This window comes from Drosophila elegans, unplaced genomic scaffold, assembly GCF_018152505.1.
Source record: "Drosophila elegans isolate 14027-0461.03 unplaced genomic scaffold, ASM1815250v1 contig_814, whole genome shotgun sequence".
Lineage (NCBI taxonomy): Eukaryota > Metazoa > Arthropoda > Insecta > Diptera > Drosophilidae > Drosophila > Drosophila elegans.
The window spans coordinates 13,997,035-14,015,811 of NW_024546167.1; the positions used below are offsets into that span (position 1 = coordinate 13,997,035).

General features: G+C 39.0%; 3 protein-coding genes across 5 annotated transcripts; 2 read left to right on the forward strand and 1 right to left on the reverse strand.

Moving 5' to 3' along the window:
- The first annotated feature begins 101 nt into the window (after positions 1-101).
- On the forward strand, positions 102-4,341 carry LOC108138934 (39S ribosomal protein L13, mitochondrial). 3 transcript variants are annotated; one of them, XM_017261507.2, is made up of 6 exons: positions 102-202; positions 265-388; positions 1,906-2,132; positions 2,420-2,568; positions 2,634-3,701; positions 3,762-4,341. In XM_017261507.2, the coding sequence occupies exons 1-6, from the start codon at positions 179-181 to the stop codon at positions 4,222-4,224; spliced, it is 2,055 nt and encodes a 684-aa protein (XP_017116996.1). In that variant the 5' UTR covers positions 102-178; the 3' UTR covers positions 4,225-4,341. The 3 variants fall into 3 exon arrangements, with proteins under 3 accessions (XP_017116996.1, XP_017116998.1, XP_017116997.1); XM_017261508.2 differs by lacking the exons at positions 102-202; positions 265-388 and adding an exon at positions 1,660-1,791; XM_017261509.2 differs by lacking the exons at positions 1,906-2,132; positions 2,420-2,568; positions 2,634-3,701; positions 3,762-4,341 and adding an exon at positions 816-1,264.
- Positions 4,342-4,356: 15 nt separating this feature from the next.
- On the reverse strand, positions 4,357-6,536 carry LOC108138935. The gene is made up of 5 exons (XM_017261510.2): positions 6,192-6,536; positions 5,738-5,932; positions 5,535-5,666; positions 5,213-5,468; positions 4,357-5,156 (listed from the first exon to the last, which is right to left on the reverse strand). The coding sequence occupies exons 1-5, from the start codon at positions 6,534-6,536 to the stop codon at positions 4,963-4,965; spliced, it is 1,122 nt and encodes a 373-aa protein (XP_017116999.1). The 3' UTR covers positions 4,357-4,962.
- On the forward strand, positions 5,832-18,752 carry LOC108138640. The gene is made up of 5 exons (XM_017260978.2): positions 5,832-5,935; positions 15,389-15,636; positions 15,721-15,812; positions 16,573-16,861; positions 16,946-18,752. The coding sequence occupies exons 2-5, from the start codon at positions 15,629-15,631 to the stop codon at positions 18,621-18,623; spliced, it is 2,067 nt and encodes a 688-aa protein (XP_017116467.1). The 5' UTR covers positions 5,832-5,935; positions 15,389-15,628; the 3' UTR covers positions 18,624-18,752.
- Positions 18,753-18,777: the final 25 nt, after the last annotated feature.

The following is an 18,777-nucleotide window of genomic DNA, read 5'->3' on the forward strand; positions in this document are numbered from 1 at the left end:
AACCCATCTGCGGTGGGGAACTTTGCCAGCCAATGTGTGGATTGCTGGTATTTTTAGTACTTTTTAATGGTATTTTAAAACTGTAATTTTTATAGTTCAAACAGTGGTTACACTGGTCGCCAGCTGAGTGATTATTTATTTTATTTTAAGTAAATTTTTCTATTAAAAATCGCTTAAAATGTCTATTGCCAAGCGTGTACAGGTGCGTTAGGGTATTAACTTCAATCTTCAATGGTTAATTATTTAATTTCCCCTCTTCTTTAGCAATGGGCAACGTTTGCGCGCACCTGGCACATTTACGATTGCACTTGGCAGAATCCATTTGAGTCTGCTAAATTGGTTAAAACCCATTTAATGGGCCTACAAAAGCCTATTTATCATCCCATGAGTAAGTATTCTCCAATGGTTATGTTCTAAGTTAAGATTTTATGTGAAAAGTGTGCAAAATTACTTCTTTTTTGGAGACATTTCGGATGTCATTACATCACCGGCGTGTTTTCATAGTTGTTGTTGCTGCTGCAAGTAAAAAATGAAAACAAATAAACGATTATTTAAAAATGGTAATTATTAGACCATTCAGTTGCGATTTAAATGGTAAAAGCAGGCATACAGTATATAAATATATTAATAATTACATTACCACAGAATTTTTAAAGTTTAATTTTACTTTACTTATTAAACTTTTACTATTTTGGTCGCAACTGAACTACCATTTCGTTTTTATACATTTTCTGACCAGTGATTGTTGTACTTTTAGATTAAGCAAGTTATCCTCAATGGCCAACCAATTCAAATCCGTAAATGTAATTTTCCAGATGACTGCGGTGACCATGTGGTGCTGATTAACACACGGGAAATCGCTCTGCCCGGAGACGAGTGGGTTAAAAGGGTTTACTTCCACCACACCGGATATCCTGGAGGAGCTTCGTGGACGCTGGCGTGGCAACTGCACGAGAAGGATCCCACGATGGTCATGAAAAAGGCGGTTTACAACTCGATGCACGGAAATCTGCAGCGCAGGCACACCATGCAGAGATTGCATTTATTCGCCGATGATCAAGTTCCCGAGGAAATCCTGCAGAATGTTACGAATCAGATTCGCACACCGCGCACAATTCCTCAGCGTTTGGATCATATTGACAAAGAAACGCTGGAGAACTTCCCCAACATTATGGATTATCCCAAGGATTATATATTGCGTTGATTTGTTGTGTTAAAATCATTGTAATTAAGATAAATACAAAATATTGAAAAATCATAAAAATGGTTAATATAATTTAAAGTTAAATGTGCTTATTGTAGATGTTGTGTTGAGTCCGATTTTTGTTTTGCCTTTTTATTTATTACTTATTTTTACACGGTATCTTCGCGGCGACTAAACTCACTAGAAAAGCTTAACCTTTTTTGCGTTGGCAATGCTTTGCAAAAAGGGATGTCAGGTTTTTAAATGTCAAATTAATTTTTACAAGCTTTATTATTTAAACAAAACCAAAAGTCGATCGAAGGCAAAAATTTATCAAATCGTTTTATTTTGTTTTAAAGGTTAATTTAATGAAGGTTTTCGACTTATTTAAACATTGAACATGTTATTGTTTTTATAACTTTGGTACTCTCGACAACCCTTATATTTGCCGGCTGTGTGGCAGTGAATTGCATTTTATTCATCTCATTTGTATTTTTGCTTCATTTTGTATCCATCTCTGGCGACAACGCCTACGACTCAAATATATACTACATATATAGAAAGTGCGGTCATCACTGAACGCGACTATCTTAAACCACAAACAGCTGGTACAATTAACCCAAGCTTTTGGCTTATCTGCGGCCAATATTTATTGTCTTTAACGATAAGCATTATCGCAGTAAAGAAATGTATAAAAACATATTCATTACGTTCTTTTTCAGTCTCCACTCGCGGCTTGTGCACTTCACACAAACTACTCCCGATTTACCAGATACAAAAACGCAATATGGGTCGCTTGGGAACCGTAGATCCTAGCTCTTATTCGCAGCCGGATTTGATCACCACGGAGCACAGTGTTCTTAACTGGAAAGTCGATTTTGGGGCCACCAAACTCCAAGGAAGTGTGCTTCATCACTTCAAAGTGCTGACTGCTAATCTCGATAAGATTGTGAGTATAAAGAGTCCCTTTGATTTGCTTAATAGATTCAGATGTGAAAAACAACAGGAAAAGTTGGGGGCCGAATACTCCTTTAAAAAGTATCTTATATATTTTCAATGTCTATCATTATGGGAAGTATTGCGATGGTCTCTTACAAAAGAATATACCCAAGTTGTAACCACTTCAGTAGATTGTCCCAATAGGAACCATACTAAGTTTAAAGTTAAATGTATTTAAAACTTTATATGTAAGCTAATTATAGTATTGTACTTAATTTATTTAAATTTTATATTTAGCTCCTGGATGTGCGTGACATCAATGTAACCAACGCCACGTTGCTGGCCGGAGGCAGTGAGCTACCGATCAACTACTTCATCAGCGATGCGGTCGATGATATTGGTCAGAAGCTAACGCTGGAGTTGCCATCTGGAACGGCTAAGGGCAGGTAAAACCACAGCGAAAGATAATCTAATCTATATGGAACTCATAAATAATCTGAAACACTTGTAGCCTCAATGTTCGCATCGATTACGAGACGTCGAGCACCGCCAGTGGATTGCAGTGGCTGAATCCCACCCAGACTTTGGGCAAGGAGCATCCCTATATGTTCTCCCAGTGCCAGGCGATCCATGCTCGTTCGGTGATTCCCTGCCAGGATACCCCGGCTGTTAAATTCACCTATGACGCCACAGTGGAGCATCCCAATGAGCTGACGGCTTTGATGAGTGCCCTCATCGATAAGAAGGAACCTGGGAAAACGCAGTTCAAGCAGGAGGTGCCCATTCCCGCCTATCTGGTGGCCATTGCAATTGGAAAATTAGTCTCCCGCCCGCTGGGTGAGAACTCCAATGTCTGGGCAGAGGAAGCTATTGTGGACGCTTGTGCCGAGGAATTCTCCGAAACAGCCACCATGCTGAAAACTGCCTCCGAATTGTGTGGTCCTTATGTCTGGAAGCAATACGATCTGCTGGTGATGCCGCCATCATTTCCCTACGGGGGCATGGAAAATCCTTGCCTGACGTTCGTAACGCCAACTCTCTTGGCCGGTGATAAGTCGCTGGCCGACGTGGTGGCCCATGAGATTGCCCACAGTTGGACGGGTAACCTGGTGACAAACAAGAACTTCGAACATTTCTGGTTGAATGAGGGCTTCACAGTGTTCGTGGAGTCAAAGATCGTGGGAAGAATGCAGGGAGCCAAGGAGCTGGACTTCAAAATGCTCAGCAATCTCACTGATCTGCAAGAGTGTATTCGCACCCAGCTCAACAAGACACCCGAGTTGACCAAACTCGTGGTGGATCTGTCCAACTGTGGGCCCGATGATGCCTTCTCTTCAGTGCCTTACATCAAGGGTTCCACATTCCTGCGTTATTTGGAGGACTTGTTCGGCGGCCCGACTGTTTTTGAGCCTTTCTTGAGAGATTACCTGAAGAAATATGCCTACAAATCGATTGAGACGAATGATTTTAAGAGTGCTTTGTATGATTATTTCATTGATACCGACAAGAAGGATAAACTGAGTGCGGTCGACTGGGACTTGTGGCTCAGCACCGAGGGAATGCCGCCAATTATTCCCAAGTAAATAAGACTGCTAAAGAAATGTAATATTTTGTTGTAATACTTTGCAAACTATTTTAGATTCGATGAGTCCCTGGTTAATGTGACCAAGGAATTGGCCAGTCTCTGGAGCACCAAGAGTGTCGCCGAATTGGCCGACAGTGCGGAGATCAAGAAGAACATTTCCATTCACCAGCTCATTGATTTCCTGGGCAAACTGATCGAGAGCAAGGATATTGTTGACCTGACCGAGCGTAAGATTGAGCTCCTGGAATCCACCTACAACTTGAAGAATTCCAAGAACGCCGAGATTCGCTTCCGTCTCAATCGTTTGATTATTCGAGCCCGTTTAATTAAGCGTCTGGATGAGATTTTCGAATTTGCCAACTCCAACTTCCGCATGAAGTTCTGCCGACCCATTTATCGCGACCTGGCAGAGTGGGCCGAGGCTAAGCCCGCAGCTATTCGCAACTTTGTCAGTGTCAAGGATCAGATGATGGCCGTGTGCTCGCACACAATTGAAAAGGATTTGGGGTTGAAGTAAATTTAAGTTTGATTTTTGCATTTTAAAAGGTCTAAATAAACAATAAAATTGTTGCACAAATTAAATTAAATTAAATTGAATAATGCAATATTTTGGCGAAAAAGAATGTATCCACAATTAATTTAGAACATTCATTTTGTTTGGTTTTTCTTGAATTATTTGTTTTTATTAAAAAATAAGCAAAACTACGTTTATAACAAGTTGATTTCCATTTCCATGCTCATTTCTAATCATCAATTTTGCTTGCAATTTTCGCGTTACCTTGATACCATATTATTACCAATTAAATGTTCCTTTTTTTTATAGTTATAGCTCAACATTGACCAATTTCAAATGTTTGGTGTTCTCGTATAACTAATCAAATGGGCGTTGATCTGGTTGATCTTCGTTTCAAATTTCTTGTCGTTTAAATTCTTTAAATTTCTCTCTCGACTTGTAGTACACATACACACACAATATATTAAATTTATTATTGTTTGCTTTGCTCGGCTGCTTAAATATTTTCTCTGTTGGTGTATCAACTTCTAATCCCGACGAGTTTTGCTTGTGGTTTTTAAACTAATTAACAATTTTGTTTTTTTTGGTTTTTTGTCTTTGTTCACATCTTACATCTTGACCAAAATGCTTCAATTAATCCAATTCTCCAATTTAATAGCTGAGAGATCTCTGTAATTATTCCTTTTCCCCGGTCTGCTGGATCACTCTTCGCGGTTCTTCTGGCAGAGGAATTAAAAACTATCACGCACTAGAATTATCATTGGAACGGGACGTGGATGGACCGGCACCCTGATCATCGCCCAGCACGAAAGTGGGACTCTGGCGGGATGTGTGATAGTGGTAGCCCTCTCTGTAGCGCTGATTGGGTTTCGACCGTGCGGTTTGAGTGTGACCCAATGCTGGACGCTGATTGTTGAGCTCATTGGGTCGTTTGGCTGCAAGTGGTGCATTATTATGTGTATATCTCTTATGATTAATACCTTTTCCTTACCAGGTATATAAGGCTTTTGATTATAGGACGATTGTTGTTGTTGGTTATATAGATCCGATGAGGTGGCATTGCCATTGTGATGATATGGCGTCGCCTGCAGATCGGTGCTACAATTAATGGGACTCATCGGCGTCATCTCGCGATCCTCGATAAACAATTCGCTGGCATCGTCGGGCACCTGACGGTACTGAGTCCATGGCCAGGATGCGATGCCCGAAAGAAGAAATGCCTCCAGGCCGCAAAAATAGCCAATTATCTGGTTTTTAAAAATGATATTTTAATTGACTTTAATATGACACGTTTTAAATAATCAAAAACTTACGCCAGTGGCCAGCAGCGTGTCCTTGGAATGCTTGGATACCCATGTGTATTCAGTGGCACAGAGCACCATGTGAACAAGTAGCGTGGAGCTCAAAATAAATATCAAACCAATACTCAGGTACATCCACGTATTCTGATTGATAAAATATATAATTCATATATAATTTCAATGTGCTTTCCAGTTCAAATATCTTCATCACTTACCACTTTAGTCCAGTTAAATGGAAACATGAGAGCTATATGCGATATATCCAGAAAGAGCATGAGACATGTGATGAGTAGCGAAAACAGCGCACAGAAGACCATCAGCCTCAGGCGCCCGATGAGTGGCAGTAGAAAGAGGCCCACCTGTACAGTGCCCGCGGAACATTCGCAGGCTAGACAGGCGGCCGAGGATAACTGGTAATTAAGTAACAAAGTTAATTTAAAAATTGTTTTTGGAAGGCTAAGAAAGGTTTTAGAATTCCATCCTATTTGTTTTATGTATCTGCTTTGTTTACCAAAAAAAAAAATCAGAATTTAGTTTTAAACTCTATTTTAAATTCTCTATTTCAAAATGTTTAAAGTTAGAATGCCAACACTTTTTAAGAACGTAAGATTATATTTCAGTCTGTGACATTAGTAGAAACCCTCAAATTTTTCCTCGTTTCGAGCTTACCACCAATAGTATGCGCACAATCCCTGTAGGCGATTTCAAGTGTTGCGGATCACAGTGGAGGGCGACGCCCCATGGCAAGGGGGTGTGGCCACCCCTCTGCTTGTAGTTGGCATGGGAGTCCCAGGAGGTGCAGGTTCCGAGGGGGGATTCCAAGGACAGCGAGTGCGAGTGCGAGTGGGAGAGCTCGCCGGCCCTGCTGCCAGCTATCTCAAAGTCCTGCTCATCGTCCAGTTGACAGCAGGTCGGCTCGATCTCCAGCTCCCGAATCTCGTCCAGCAGCAGTTCTATCTCGTCCGTGCCATATAGATCAGATACAGACGGTATATAACGTTGGGGTTGTTGCATTGCCCGTGGCGGGATGTGTCCCACATCACCGATGGTTGCCCCTCAACTGTCAAAAACTGCGCGCCTATGTCTCTTTCTCTCCAGTTATTTCGGTCTCCCTCTCTCCTCCCTCGCTGTCTCTTTCTCTCTCTTAATTATCTCAGCAGCTGAAGATACAAAAATTATCATAATAAGAGTTTATTAAAGCAAGCTCTAAACATTCAATGCTTTAACGTTAAAATATATATGTATGAATACGCAAGAAAAAACCTGAAAGTTTATGTATGTCTTGAAAATTAGCTACTATACCTTAATTATATAAACACAAATATTTTATACTCATAACATATGTCTGAATTATATTGTTGCATGTATTTTTTTATAATACTCCTTTTTTTTTTTAAATGAATACATGCGTGAAATAAGAGAACGAAGGCAAATGAGTGCTGAACGCTCCGCCCAATTTGCTATGCTATATAAATTGATAACTGCCAAGCGGCTTGCCCCCGACGCTCATTAGATATCCTGGCTTCTTTGGCCCCCTTCAAATGTCTCCGCCCCCCTCCCTGACTCCCGTCTGTGCATAGCCATAACGGTAATTTGATATGAGTCGTCGACGACTTTGACGTCGCCCCTGCCTGGCTGTCACTCATACGCCATGTGGGCCGCTGTGAAAACGCGCCGCGGGGAAATACCCTAGGGTGCTGCCAATCTGAATACGCTTTCCCTAGCAGCGGGATGATACAACTTTGCGAGTAAATTTGTTTATGGGAATATGAAGAAAATGCGAGCTTAAACGAAGCGAAAGGGTAATATTATGGTGTGATAGAGACAGGCAAACAAAAATTAAATTCATAATGCTGACTGTAATGAATAACAACGTTGCTCCATTTGAAGAGAAAGAAACGTTTAAGCATACCAACATAATAGGAATAACGTATTTTAATGTTTAAATAATTGTTTTATATAATTATTAAATAAACTAAAATTTGTACCTATGCTTTATTTACTTTCGAATTTAAAAATGTAAGTTCAGTTTGAAAATATAACAATTTTAACTGCGCAACTCTTAAGGGCTTATTTATGTTTCCTATTAAATCACTGGCATTTTAAGACATCCTATCGTGCCTATCGTGGATTATCATTCATTACAGTCCCCTTAAACTATTTTCACACATTCATTAATCACAGAAACTCCCATAAGAGTACCTTGGCTGGTGGTTTCAGCCACATTGTTTCATTTATTATTTTTAATTGCGTCTGATGCGATGCTTCGATAGTCTACCTACTAGATGATGTGGCTGCCAACTGGAAATTAAATTGAAGTGGTTTTTGTGTGCCCCCGTATCTCTTTCCCCGCTTTCCCGCCCTTCCCTTTTCCCAGTTTCCCAACTCGATTTTCCCCATCGATACTCTGTGTGTGTGCAATGAAATTCTGCTGAGCATTTTTTTATGTTACTCACATACATACAGACACACACCGACTAATACTGTCGTAATTAACACAGACATGTGGAATGTGTAAATGTGTGAGCTACATGAAAGCCCAACTCCGTGGAGAATTTCAACAATTTTCAGCTGTCCGGCCGCATTTTCCTTGAGCTGTCATAATCAGGACACAGCTGAAGGTAGCTTATGCTCCTTGTTGTCAGTTGTCCTGCTGCTTTCCCACTGTTTTCCTTGTTGTTTTAGCAGCAGCAGCACAAGGACTCCGAACAGCAGGACATGCGAAATGCAGCTGGACAGGAAGAGCGGAGAATGGGGGGTCAGAATGGCACATACAACTGCATGTTGGAATTTCCCTCTCAGGACAGGCAATGTAACAATTTGTTCTCTCTCTTTCTGGCCAAATATCCTTCCCGCTCTCACTCTCTTGCTAGTTTTTGTGAAGTTTTTGTTGGTGCTGCTGTTCGTGTTGTCCTTGCTCTAGTTTCGGTGCCCGAATGTCCTCAGCCTCCGGTCTGGGTTTCCAGCCCCTTCCCCTCTTTCTGCCCCTGCCCCGCCCAACTGCCCCCCATCCACGCCCTTATCTCTGTCTATTATCGCTGCATATAATCTCCCGATGCTGCTCGAGTGCCTAATGAGAGTCCTTGTCGGCACATCTCTCGCAGAGGACATGCCCTATCTTATCCAATTTGCTCATCGATTGCCAGGCATTAGACTCTTCACCTGCAGCCCCTCTTTTCTCGTTTTTCTCACCCGTTCTTACGCTTCATTTCACACACAGAAACAAATTATTAATAAATAAACATAATTTAATATATTTGTGCAATTTGAATTTATTGAAATTCATTTATTCATTTAAGCTAACTAAAATTATTTAATATTTATTTTGATACTGATTTTGTACTTTTCAACAAATTAATTAATTATATTTATAAAGCCATTTAATTCTATTTGTGATAGAAAAATAGCCTGATTAATATATTAAAATGTATTAAAAAATGGTTTTGAATGATTAGTTGCTACAAAGTAAAGTTTATTTAAGCTGCGTTTTTAATTATTTATTACGATAGGAAAGATTACAAATTTGTTATTCCGATTCTATACAGTATTAAATTTAGAAAATTCAATAACATTCAACTGTTTTCATTCTTCTCAATTGGCAAATAGGCTTAGTTTGTGACTTAACCTTAATTACCTTTTATGATAATTGAGCTCCACAGCTCCTTACTTATACGATAAATTACGGTTTTTGCCAGTGCTCAATTTGAAATCAATTATGCTGATCTGCATGTAAACTGACTTGGCTTCCTGTTGGGCTCCGACTTTAGTTCCCCGTTTGAGTCACCGTTTGCAGGAAGTGCAAGTGCTGGGTATGCAAATTTATTGTCATTGAAGGGGATTGGAATTGGCGTTGAAGCTTGGGGGTGCAGGGGCACGGAGTAGGGGCCATTATGAAAGAGGTGGGCTGAAAGGGTTGGACACTCGACGTTGGCTCGGCTGCATTTCTTATTTATGAACGTGCATAGACAATGCTTTTGGGTTCTTGCTGCTTTTTGTTTGAGCTGAGTGCCTCCCCAAATACAAACACACACGCTCGCAGGCCGTGTGCAAGTTTTGTCGCATTCAATGGACCAAAGTTGCCGTAAATAACTTTTAATAGAATTTTTAATGGGGTTCCCTCGGTCGGCTGATGGCCGTTGGGCTGGTTGTACGGCAATTTGCTTTTAATATAGATTACCATAATGATTTGTCAATGCTATGGGAGCAGTTAAATCCAAAAAACGGTCTTGCTTGCGGTCAGAAATGAATTAAAATCATTTTGAATACTCAAATATTACACATTTTAGTTTGGCAATTTGTGAATTAAAGCTGCTAATAAATTTACATTTAAAATAAAAAATTGTACTAACTAATATTCAGTTTTTTATTTATTTTTTGGCTCTTTATTTATTTATTTATTTATAAATTTTTATTTCACTGCAAACAAAAACTTTTTACATTAAAAATACTTTTAGTCAGAAGAAAGTTTTCCTGCTAAGTTATGTATTGAATATGTATATACAAAACCCAAGCTGGTTTTCCCGGAAAACTTATCGGCCAAGTGAACTGTAACAGTAAAACATGGCTTAGGTCAAATGTCGGACACTCCAAGCTGCGTATACATTTTAGCTAAAATTATTGGAATATTTTCGTGCTTTTTTTTGGCTGTAATTTTTAGTGTTGTTGCTGAATGCAGACAAGTTGACTATCGTCCTCGATTCGTGGCGGCATTCAATGCGGCTGGAAAATGCAGGGGTAAACTGAGAGGGAAACGGAAAACTGGGACCTTTTCCTACTTATTATGCCGCCGCATGTTTCCCAATGTTTGCTCTTTTGCGGAATTATCGATTACAAATGAATATTTCATCAGGAGAATAAGCCTACGAAAAAATGGAGAAATGGGTAGAGGAAGCGGAAAGGTGCCTGGCACCTGTCGCCTCGTGACTTCCGTTTCCGGTTCGCGACACTCGACGGCTATTTTCAATTAAAATGCAGCATTCTTCACGCCCTTTAGTCAAGAATTTTTCCAGCACGGCAAAAAAATGTGTACTTGATCTTAATTAAAAAACAAGCACTACAATCAAGCAACTTGGGCTGCATTCTGTATAAGTAATATAAACATGCTCAGGTTTTATCTGGTCGTTATCATTAATATTTCGAAAATATTTTTCCAATAAGCAAAGTGAAATATTTTTTTACGTGTGCCTCCTAATTTTTTCCTATTTTCTCTCTCTGCCTCTTTAAACTGCTGTTTAATGTATGTCCCCACTTCTGTTTTGTGTCGCATAATTACCAATGCCAGGATAATTAAGGCAACGCCTGGCTGCCAGGCCACACATAAAAAGGACAACGAGTCCCGAATGCGGGTCCTGACTCCAGGGAATCTAATATTGAATGGAAGAGGACGGGGAGCTGTGGGTGGACTTGGGTGGTGCGGTGGTTCAGTGGTGCGAGCACGTGACTAACGGTAATGGCACGCCAAATCACAGGAGAAATGAAATGTTTGCCGGGCGGGAGTGTTCTGAATTCCAAATGCGAATAAAGAAAAGGAAGTGAACTATACATCTGAATTTCCGTTTTCTGTTAGGTTTAAAACAGCAAGTCCGCCAGTTCTTAATGTATTTATATTAATTTAATTTTAAATGACATTCATATATATATATATATAACTACATATCAAAAACTAATTACTATTTGGGTAATAATTTATTGAAATTTGTTATTGATTGAGTAATATTTTAATGTCTAAATAAATAAATTATTAAAAATATAGATTTTTTCAATTTTATTTAAATTAAAATTAATAGCTTGAAATGCAAAGTTGATTAAGACTTTTACTATAAAGTTTTGCATCCAATAAAACTTTCAAATCAATTAATGCAAAACCATGTTTTCACCCAGCTTAAATTTAAATTAAAAGGTGCCTGGAAAATGGATTCCCTTTTTAGTGGCAACTCATGATCCTCTTAAGCGAAACTCTTGCATAAACTCCACTTCAGTTTTGCCACGTGTTACCCCTCTATCCACAAAACTTGAGCAGAAAGTGATTAAGGCTCACGTTTCGGGATTACGTAAGCTCCTACAGGGATACTTAGTCATCTGGGCCTCAGAGCGCTTATATATATTGTGTGTGTGTGTGTGAGAATGTCTGTTGAGCATATCATTCATGTGTTTATGCGATTCCTGAAATGAACACCCCTGCCGCCATTCCTCGTCATTTAAACCATTTTTACCTGGGCTTTTCGGGGCGTCCCCTGACACGTGAGCTCCATAAAAAAGGTAAGAAGGCCCCGTCATTTCATGGACGTTGCAGCACGCGAGGGGTCCTCTAGCCCCAGCCCCTTGTATTAAGCTCTCACCCCCAGTTTTTACCCCACCCTTTGCCGACGCTTTCACTTTTGTTGGGATTTTCAGTTTTCGCTTTTCCCCGCTGCGTAAACACAGCTATTAAATGCGAACTGACCCCAAATGCTGACCAACTCGACAGCTAGCTACCAAATACAGTCTGAACTCATTAAATCAAACATTCTCAAATAAACTCCCTATCATTATTTCGAACGCTCCAACCTCATTAAAAGGCACTCAGATTGCGGATATATACAAATTTATTATGTCCTTAAAAAGACTGTTGATGCTGTGACCAGTTAATCACCAAAATTTGATTAGCCAAATCATTAATTAAATATTATTAAATTGTCGAAACATTCTCAGTTCTCATTCAGTCAATTGTTTGTCTATTTTAAGATATTGAAGAAGTAATTTCTTGCATTTTGCATAAGAATAAAAATAATGCATTTGTTTTTAAAATATCTCAACTTTTATTAGGTCTTTTTTTGAATTCATTATTGGTAGCTCGACTGTATTTAATTATCCCTAATCCCTCTCCCATTCGGTTGTAAACGGGCGGTGGCGGTGCAACAACCTCGTTTTGTGGCAGAAACGACCTTGAACCAGTTTCATTTTTAAAAAATTTTCAGCAAAAGGGAAAAGCCAAGGGGGCGAGCTAGAAAGCGAAAAGCATTAGAAGACTTTACCAACTGAGAACTTTTGCAAATATCTCGGCATATTAATAAGGCCCAAAGCGTCTAACGGCCATTTAATCGCAGCCCATATACGCACACGGAGAATCCACATGTGTGGGTGGGATAAAATGAGGTTCTATGACAGCAAACTAAAAATAAACAAATGAGCCAAGCCAAAAACACAGGAAAAAATAGAAAGAACGAGTTGAGGCTGCTGAAAAGCGCCTGCGTGGAGAGGAAAATAAAAAGAGAGAATTAAAATGGAAAAACAGGCAGAGAGCGGAAAAGCGTGAGAGCCACCACAGTTATTGTTGTGGCTGCCGAAGGATTTCAAGGAAGTGAAATAGCTGCAGACTGAATTTTTCACAGACAAAGTTTCCTATCTGCTTCCTCTTCCTCGTTCACCTCCTCTTCTTCTTCTTCTTGGCTTTTCCTAGCTGTCACTTCCTGTGAGATTCTAAACTTCTTTAAAAAAAATAAACAAACAAATTTTTTTTTTCAAGTAAAATAAATAAAATATGTTATAAAATTGATTCTTTTACGATAAATATCTAAATAAATATAAATAAACAATTAAAGTAGTTTATGTGCTATGCACAGATTTATGAAACCCGAATATCGATGTGACGCGTGTGTAAGTGATTTCTGACTTACAAGTTCATTGAACAAATCGAGTAATAACTATGAACGGCTAATTATAGGTGGATATTAGGGCCACATTTAGATTAATTACCTCTTATGAATGGTATTCATAAGTATAAGTGTTAAGTACTTCAGGTAATTAAGTATCAATTATTGCAAATAAATGAGCATAAGAAGATTTTCGATAAAAAGAATACATTTTTAAAAAATAATTCGACTTAAATTAAGTAAATTCAAGCTTTTTTAGTTGAATTTAACATTAAAGATAACATCTATAAGTTAATGCTGTATTTTATATTTGTATACACTTTTTCAATTTTGTTTTATGTTAAAAAAATGTTTTTTTTTTAAATTTAGCAGTGAACTTGGTTCAATTGAACCAATTCAGATGGTGAACCTTGCACCAACACAAACAGAATGGCAAGCACACACACACACACCCTTGGCTAGTCTGCTCTCATAGTATCCTTTTTCTACGGGTGCTTGGGAGTGTGTGTGTGTGTGCATGGCTCAAAGTGTTATATTGACATTTGGCTACATAATGATTTATGCTGCTGCAGGAGCCGAGCGATCCTTGCTCCTTGTAATTCCTGCTGCTATTTTTAGGGGCATGCCCATAATTTATTTTTATGTACAACCAGCAGCGGCAGCAACAACAACAGGAAGGAGGCAACTATATCACACGCACACACACACTCTCAAACAGAGATATATTTTTTGGGCAAGCGAAGGGCAAACGCTGGAAAGCATGCTACGATTTTTGTGTGGGAGTTGGGTGGTTAATTCGGGGGGCTGGCGGGTGGGAGGTGGTATGTTCGTGTATACAACTAGTTAAATAAATTTACACTTGACCCACCTTTTTATTTCCCAGCTATATGTATTTTATATATATTTTTCCTCCAAATGCGCGGCACGTTTCTATTTCCTTTATTTTTTGGCCAGCAAAAATCTTTTGAAAATTGCCTGTTTTCTTGTATGTGCACATGTGTGTGTGATGGTGCTTGTGTGAATGGGTGGTGGGAGGTGGCGATGATGGTTCTTCCTCTTCAGTCCAACTTAATGTCTGTTCATTCATGGGCCAAAATCTGGTTTCAGTTTTCCTTTCGATTGTGTGTGTATGGAACGGGAAGCTGGCATTTTATTTGAGATTTCCTGGTTTTATTTTTTTTTTTTAACTTTTAATTTTAGTTTTTGTTAAACATTTTGCACTATTTTTTTGCACACCTATTTTTTTTGTTGGTGCTTTATATTTTTCCACTTTTTATTTAACACGCGCAGCAAAACAATTTTCATTTTCACACATTCGCACGAAAATCATTACTCAGTATGCACGGCTTTCCACGGGCTTTTCATTTGCCAACCACCGCGCCCGTCGCCCCACAATTTGGGCCATGCTGCCTTTACTGCCGTTTCTACTGCCTTTCAACATTTGCTAAAACACTCACACAATCGCACGTCGGAGATTTTATTGGGGCGGCTGAGAGGGGGGACGTGGCTGGTCGGGGGGCGTTCGAATGCAAAGCAGCAGAACGGACGTCGAAACCACGCGTCACCAACACAGAAAAAGGCGCAGGGAAAATCCGGAAAAGCCGACGAAACGACAGCGTTGAAAGCCAGCAAACGACTGAAGCCCAAAGAGAAAGCTGAAAGCAGAGAAAGTGACCGAGAGAGAGAGAGAGACTGCGTGTACATCCTTTGCAGAGGCGTCAAAAGTTCACGGAACTAGCTCACAAAACCACCAATACCCACAAATAAATTGAGAGGATGCACGGCCAAAAATTATTGTAATAATTTATTAAATACCGAATAAAAGTTAATAATTCCTTTGAATTATATGTTTCGTCACCGATTTTGTCAACTGTGTTAGTTAACAATTTCTTTTTAAGTAAGAATGTAAAATGTTGTGAAATGCATATTTTTTCTAGATTCCTATATTTTGTATTCAAACGTTTGGGAATACAATTTTTGATTGGTTTTAAAATTAGTTTAATACAATTTAAGAACGCATTTATTATCCACAAAAGTAATTTGTTTTATTATCATTTGTCTATTTTCATTTTAAACTGTGTAGTTTAATTTAAAAATTTTATAATCGTAAACATCAGCATTTAAACAATGAAACTAACGAACAAGCTGCAATTTATTTTACAATAGACCCGCTTATGGACTTTAAATATTCAATATTGATAACGTTTTTAATTTTGTATCAATTTTTTATTACAGTGCCAATAAAGAGCGACCGCCTTCGATTTACTGATAAGCCTCTCAACAAAACGAAGCCCACACGAAGCTCCATCTATTCTGATCAGTTGTGCCGAATACTTTGGAAGAAACGAACGTGTAGCTGCTGAGAAAATACAAAGGCAGATCAAAGAATCGGAGGTGTACATACTATATAGTGCAGCTATACTAAACATAGCTAGAAGTCATTTTCTTATAGTCATTTTCAAGGAAACAGAAAAAATGGAAAGGTGAATTTTAACAGATGGTTTATGTGTACCAAAAATGTGTATATATATAGTGAGTATGGTTAATATTTTATTTGTGTTTCCTAGTTTCTGGCTGGAGGTAAAATCGCTGCTAAAGACCCTGCTCTGCTTTGTGATTGCTTTGATGCTGATGCCTCTGTTGCTGTTATCGTTTCTCTGTAAGTGTTCGACATATCCCCAGCAGTGATCGATGATCGCCGATCCGCGACACGCGCTGCCTCACTGATAAGCCACATAAATCAAGAACTTCAAAAGGGGCCGGCTATATAAATAAACGATCCATGGGTTGATTAACCGATTCTCACTCAGCCAAAGGATCATCCATTAATGGGAAACCAAGAGTTAGAGATATGGGAGGCTGAGAGGAACAGTGAGAGAGTGATTCGCAGAGAAAGTGCTGTAGATAAGCTTTTTGTTTATAAATAATACAGATTACCTGTTGCACCTTTGCGGAACCCAGACAAGCGGCCAAGCGAACCTTGACCAACTGAATTACTCATAAAAATTTTGCCATTGATAAGCACAGACTTCGCTGCTTCTGCCTGATACCCGGTAATCGCTTTGGATGAAGGCATATACCTATGGGATAGACTTGTGATTAAATTCAGCTTACAATCAGAAATTTCAAGCCCCCAAAGTCTGTCGTCAAATATACACATATACATAATTGTGTACAACAATATAATGCAAATTTATGTCTTTGATTTGAAATTAATATAATAACACACTCTTTTAGGTTACTTTATAACAATCAAAGGGTATATATTATTCGGTAAACTCATTAGCATTTAATTTTTATACATTTTGTATTTATTTCTTTAATTGCTTTATTTATTGGTGGGATTTTAATCGCGAGATTTTTAACGCTCCTCCTGAGGTTCGCACAGCAGCCATTAAAATCCCTATCCATATTTTTAGGCGCACACTTCACCAACGAACTATCCAACTATGTGCTGAGCATCAAGTACCCGAACCTTACCATCTCAAAGTCCAAGAAGATCCGGACCTTAATCGACACGCCGAAGAATGCGGGCGTATTTCACTTTTTGCTTCAAGTGGAGGGAAATTGTGACTTCGAGAAAATCAAGATGTCCTATGCCCAATATCTAACTGATCTAAGAGACAAAACTGGGATGCTAAGGTTTCCCAAGCTGCGTCAAAAACTCGTCCCTTGTTGGGGGCATTATGCGTGGGTTAATGATAGCAGGTAAGTGATGATTATAAAAATAAATTAAATTTGAAAATTAAAACTAGGCATTAGGAATAATAATTATTTTTCTTTTTTTGTAAGTGGCTTCAACATCAACAATCACGTGCTGCTTAGTACCCACAAATACCGAGGACGTCCAGTCACAGAATCCAATATTCAGGATTATGTCAGCGAACTGGCTACCAAGTATATACCCTCAGATCTTCCGCAATGGCAAGTGATTGTAATTCCCAACTCGGACAACACTCAACCCTATTATATACTTATCAAACTGCATCATCTGATAATTGCCGAAGAGGAAGACTTGCACGTGAGTGAGATGCTTCTCCTCCAGGATCCGCACAAGAAAACCCTGATGACTCTGAACGACGGATTGGGTCCGAGTTCGAATCAACAACTGTCTCATTTCGTACGAAAACCCGAACACATCAGCAGACTGATAAGTCACATAATGCATCTTGTCATCTGCCGTTGGCAGAAATTCATCTACGAATTTGAATCTCTCGAAACTCCCGACGGCTCTTCGTCTAGTGTTCAAGTTAAAAACCTCAGTCAGTTGGCTTCTTTGGTTTTAATTGTCCTAGTAAATGTGATTTTGGGCTTTATCAGGAGTCGTTCTGTGCTAAGGAAACTTAAAAAACGTTCAGTTACTTACCGAAACGAAGTGGGTCGCTTTCAAACAATACGTTTGCTATTGAATAAGGAGTTAGAGCAAAGAAATCTCAGTTGGTGGGTGGCCAGAACGGCCATATATCACAGCTTGCAGCCAACTAATTTGGCCAAAGTTTGGACCCGATTTCTTTGGCGCTTAAATCTCAACCATGTTTTGCTTTTACCCTATCACATTTACTGTGAGTTTTTGGCCTTTGGTGATGTCTTAATTAAAGGACAAACTTCCTATACTTCAACCTATTGTGCTAGACTTCATTTATATGTACCCCTCGTACTTTATGCCCAATTAGAGTTTTTCAAAATTCTCTGGGAGCTTTTTCAGGCCCCAAGAAACATTTACGAAGTACTTTTTGAGCAGCCCACAAAGGAGTTAAACATACTTCATAAGAAATCATATGCAGGCAGGAAAATCGTATCCTTTGGGCGTTCTTTGAATGGCGCCCAGCTTAGGAGTCGCAATCTGGGTAAATTTAATAACGATCTCAGGGAATCAGATTTTAGTTTAACTTGCCTAGCAGGCGCTGTTCACGATTACTTTGACACTTTCTCGGGAGATATGAATGTACCTAGCTTCTTAAACACCACTTGCAGGACCATAGATAAAGGGTACTTCACAGATCGCAGTGGAGATAAATCGAAAAATATTGGGGGCGTGGTCTTCCTGCAATTGCCCTTAAGAAAACCCGATGCGAATCATGTAAAAGAGTTACATCAAATTGTTGAAAGGATCAGAAAGCAACAGATCATGATATATTTAGCTTCGATTGGTCAGACAAAGTATAGCCTTCTCACATCCCTCTTACCCCATGTTATCACAAAAATTTTTATCAATTTTTTCTCGTACAACTTCCCCATCACAATCACTGAGATCTATGGAGATACGGATGAATTTCAGTCGGCTTGGGGACAAAAGGTTCAGGATGTCCTTCTCTTTCGACCTCCTCAATCAAAGACCTGCCTTTCCTTAAATCTGCATCGCTTTGGTGACAAGTATAGATTGGCTGTAATGGCGGATACTCATCTGGCACCGGATCACACAATCATAACAAGGTCGTTTGAACAATACATGGAAACAATCACTCTCTAACTAGAAATAATCTTCTCCTACTTTTTCGGGGAATGGGAATATATATTCATAACGTACACAAAAAAAAACTATTTATCCAACATTTAATTTTGTAAGAATTAATTTTTGTACTCTTCAAAAATACATATAAAATTTAACAAAATATACTAAAAAT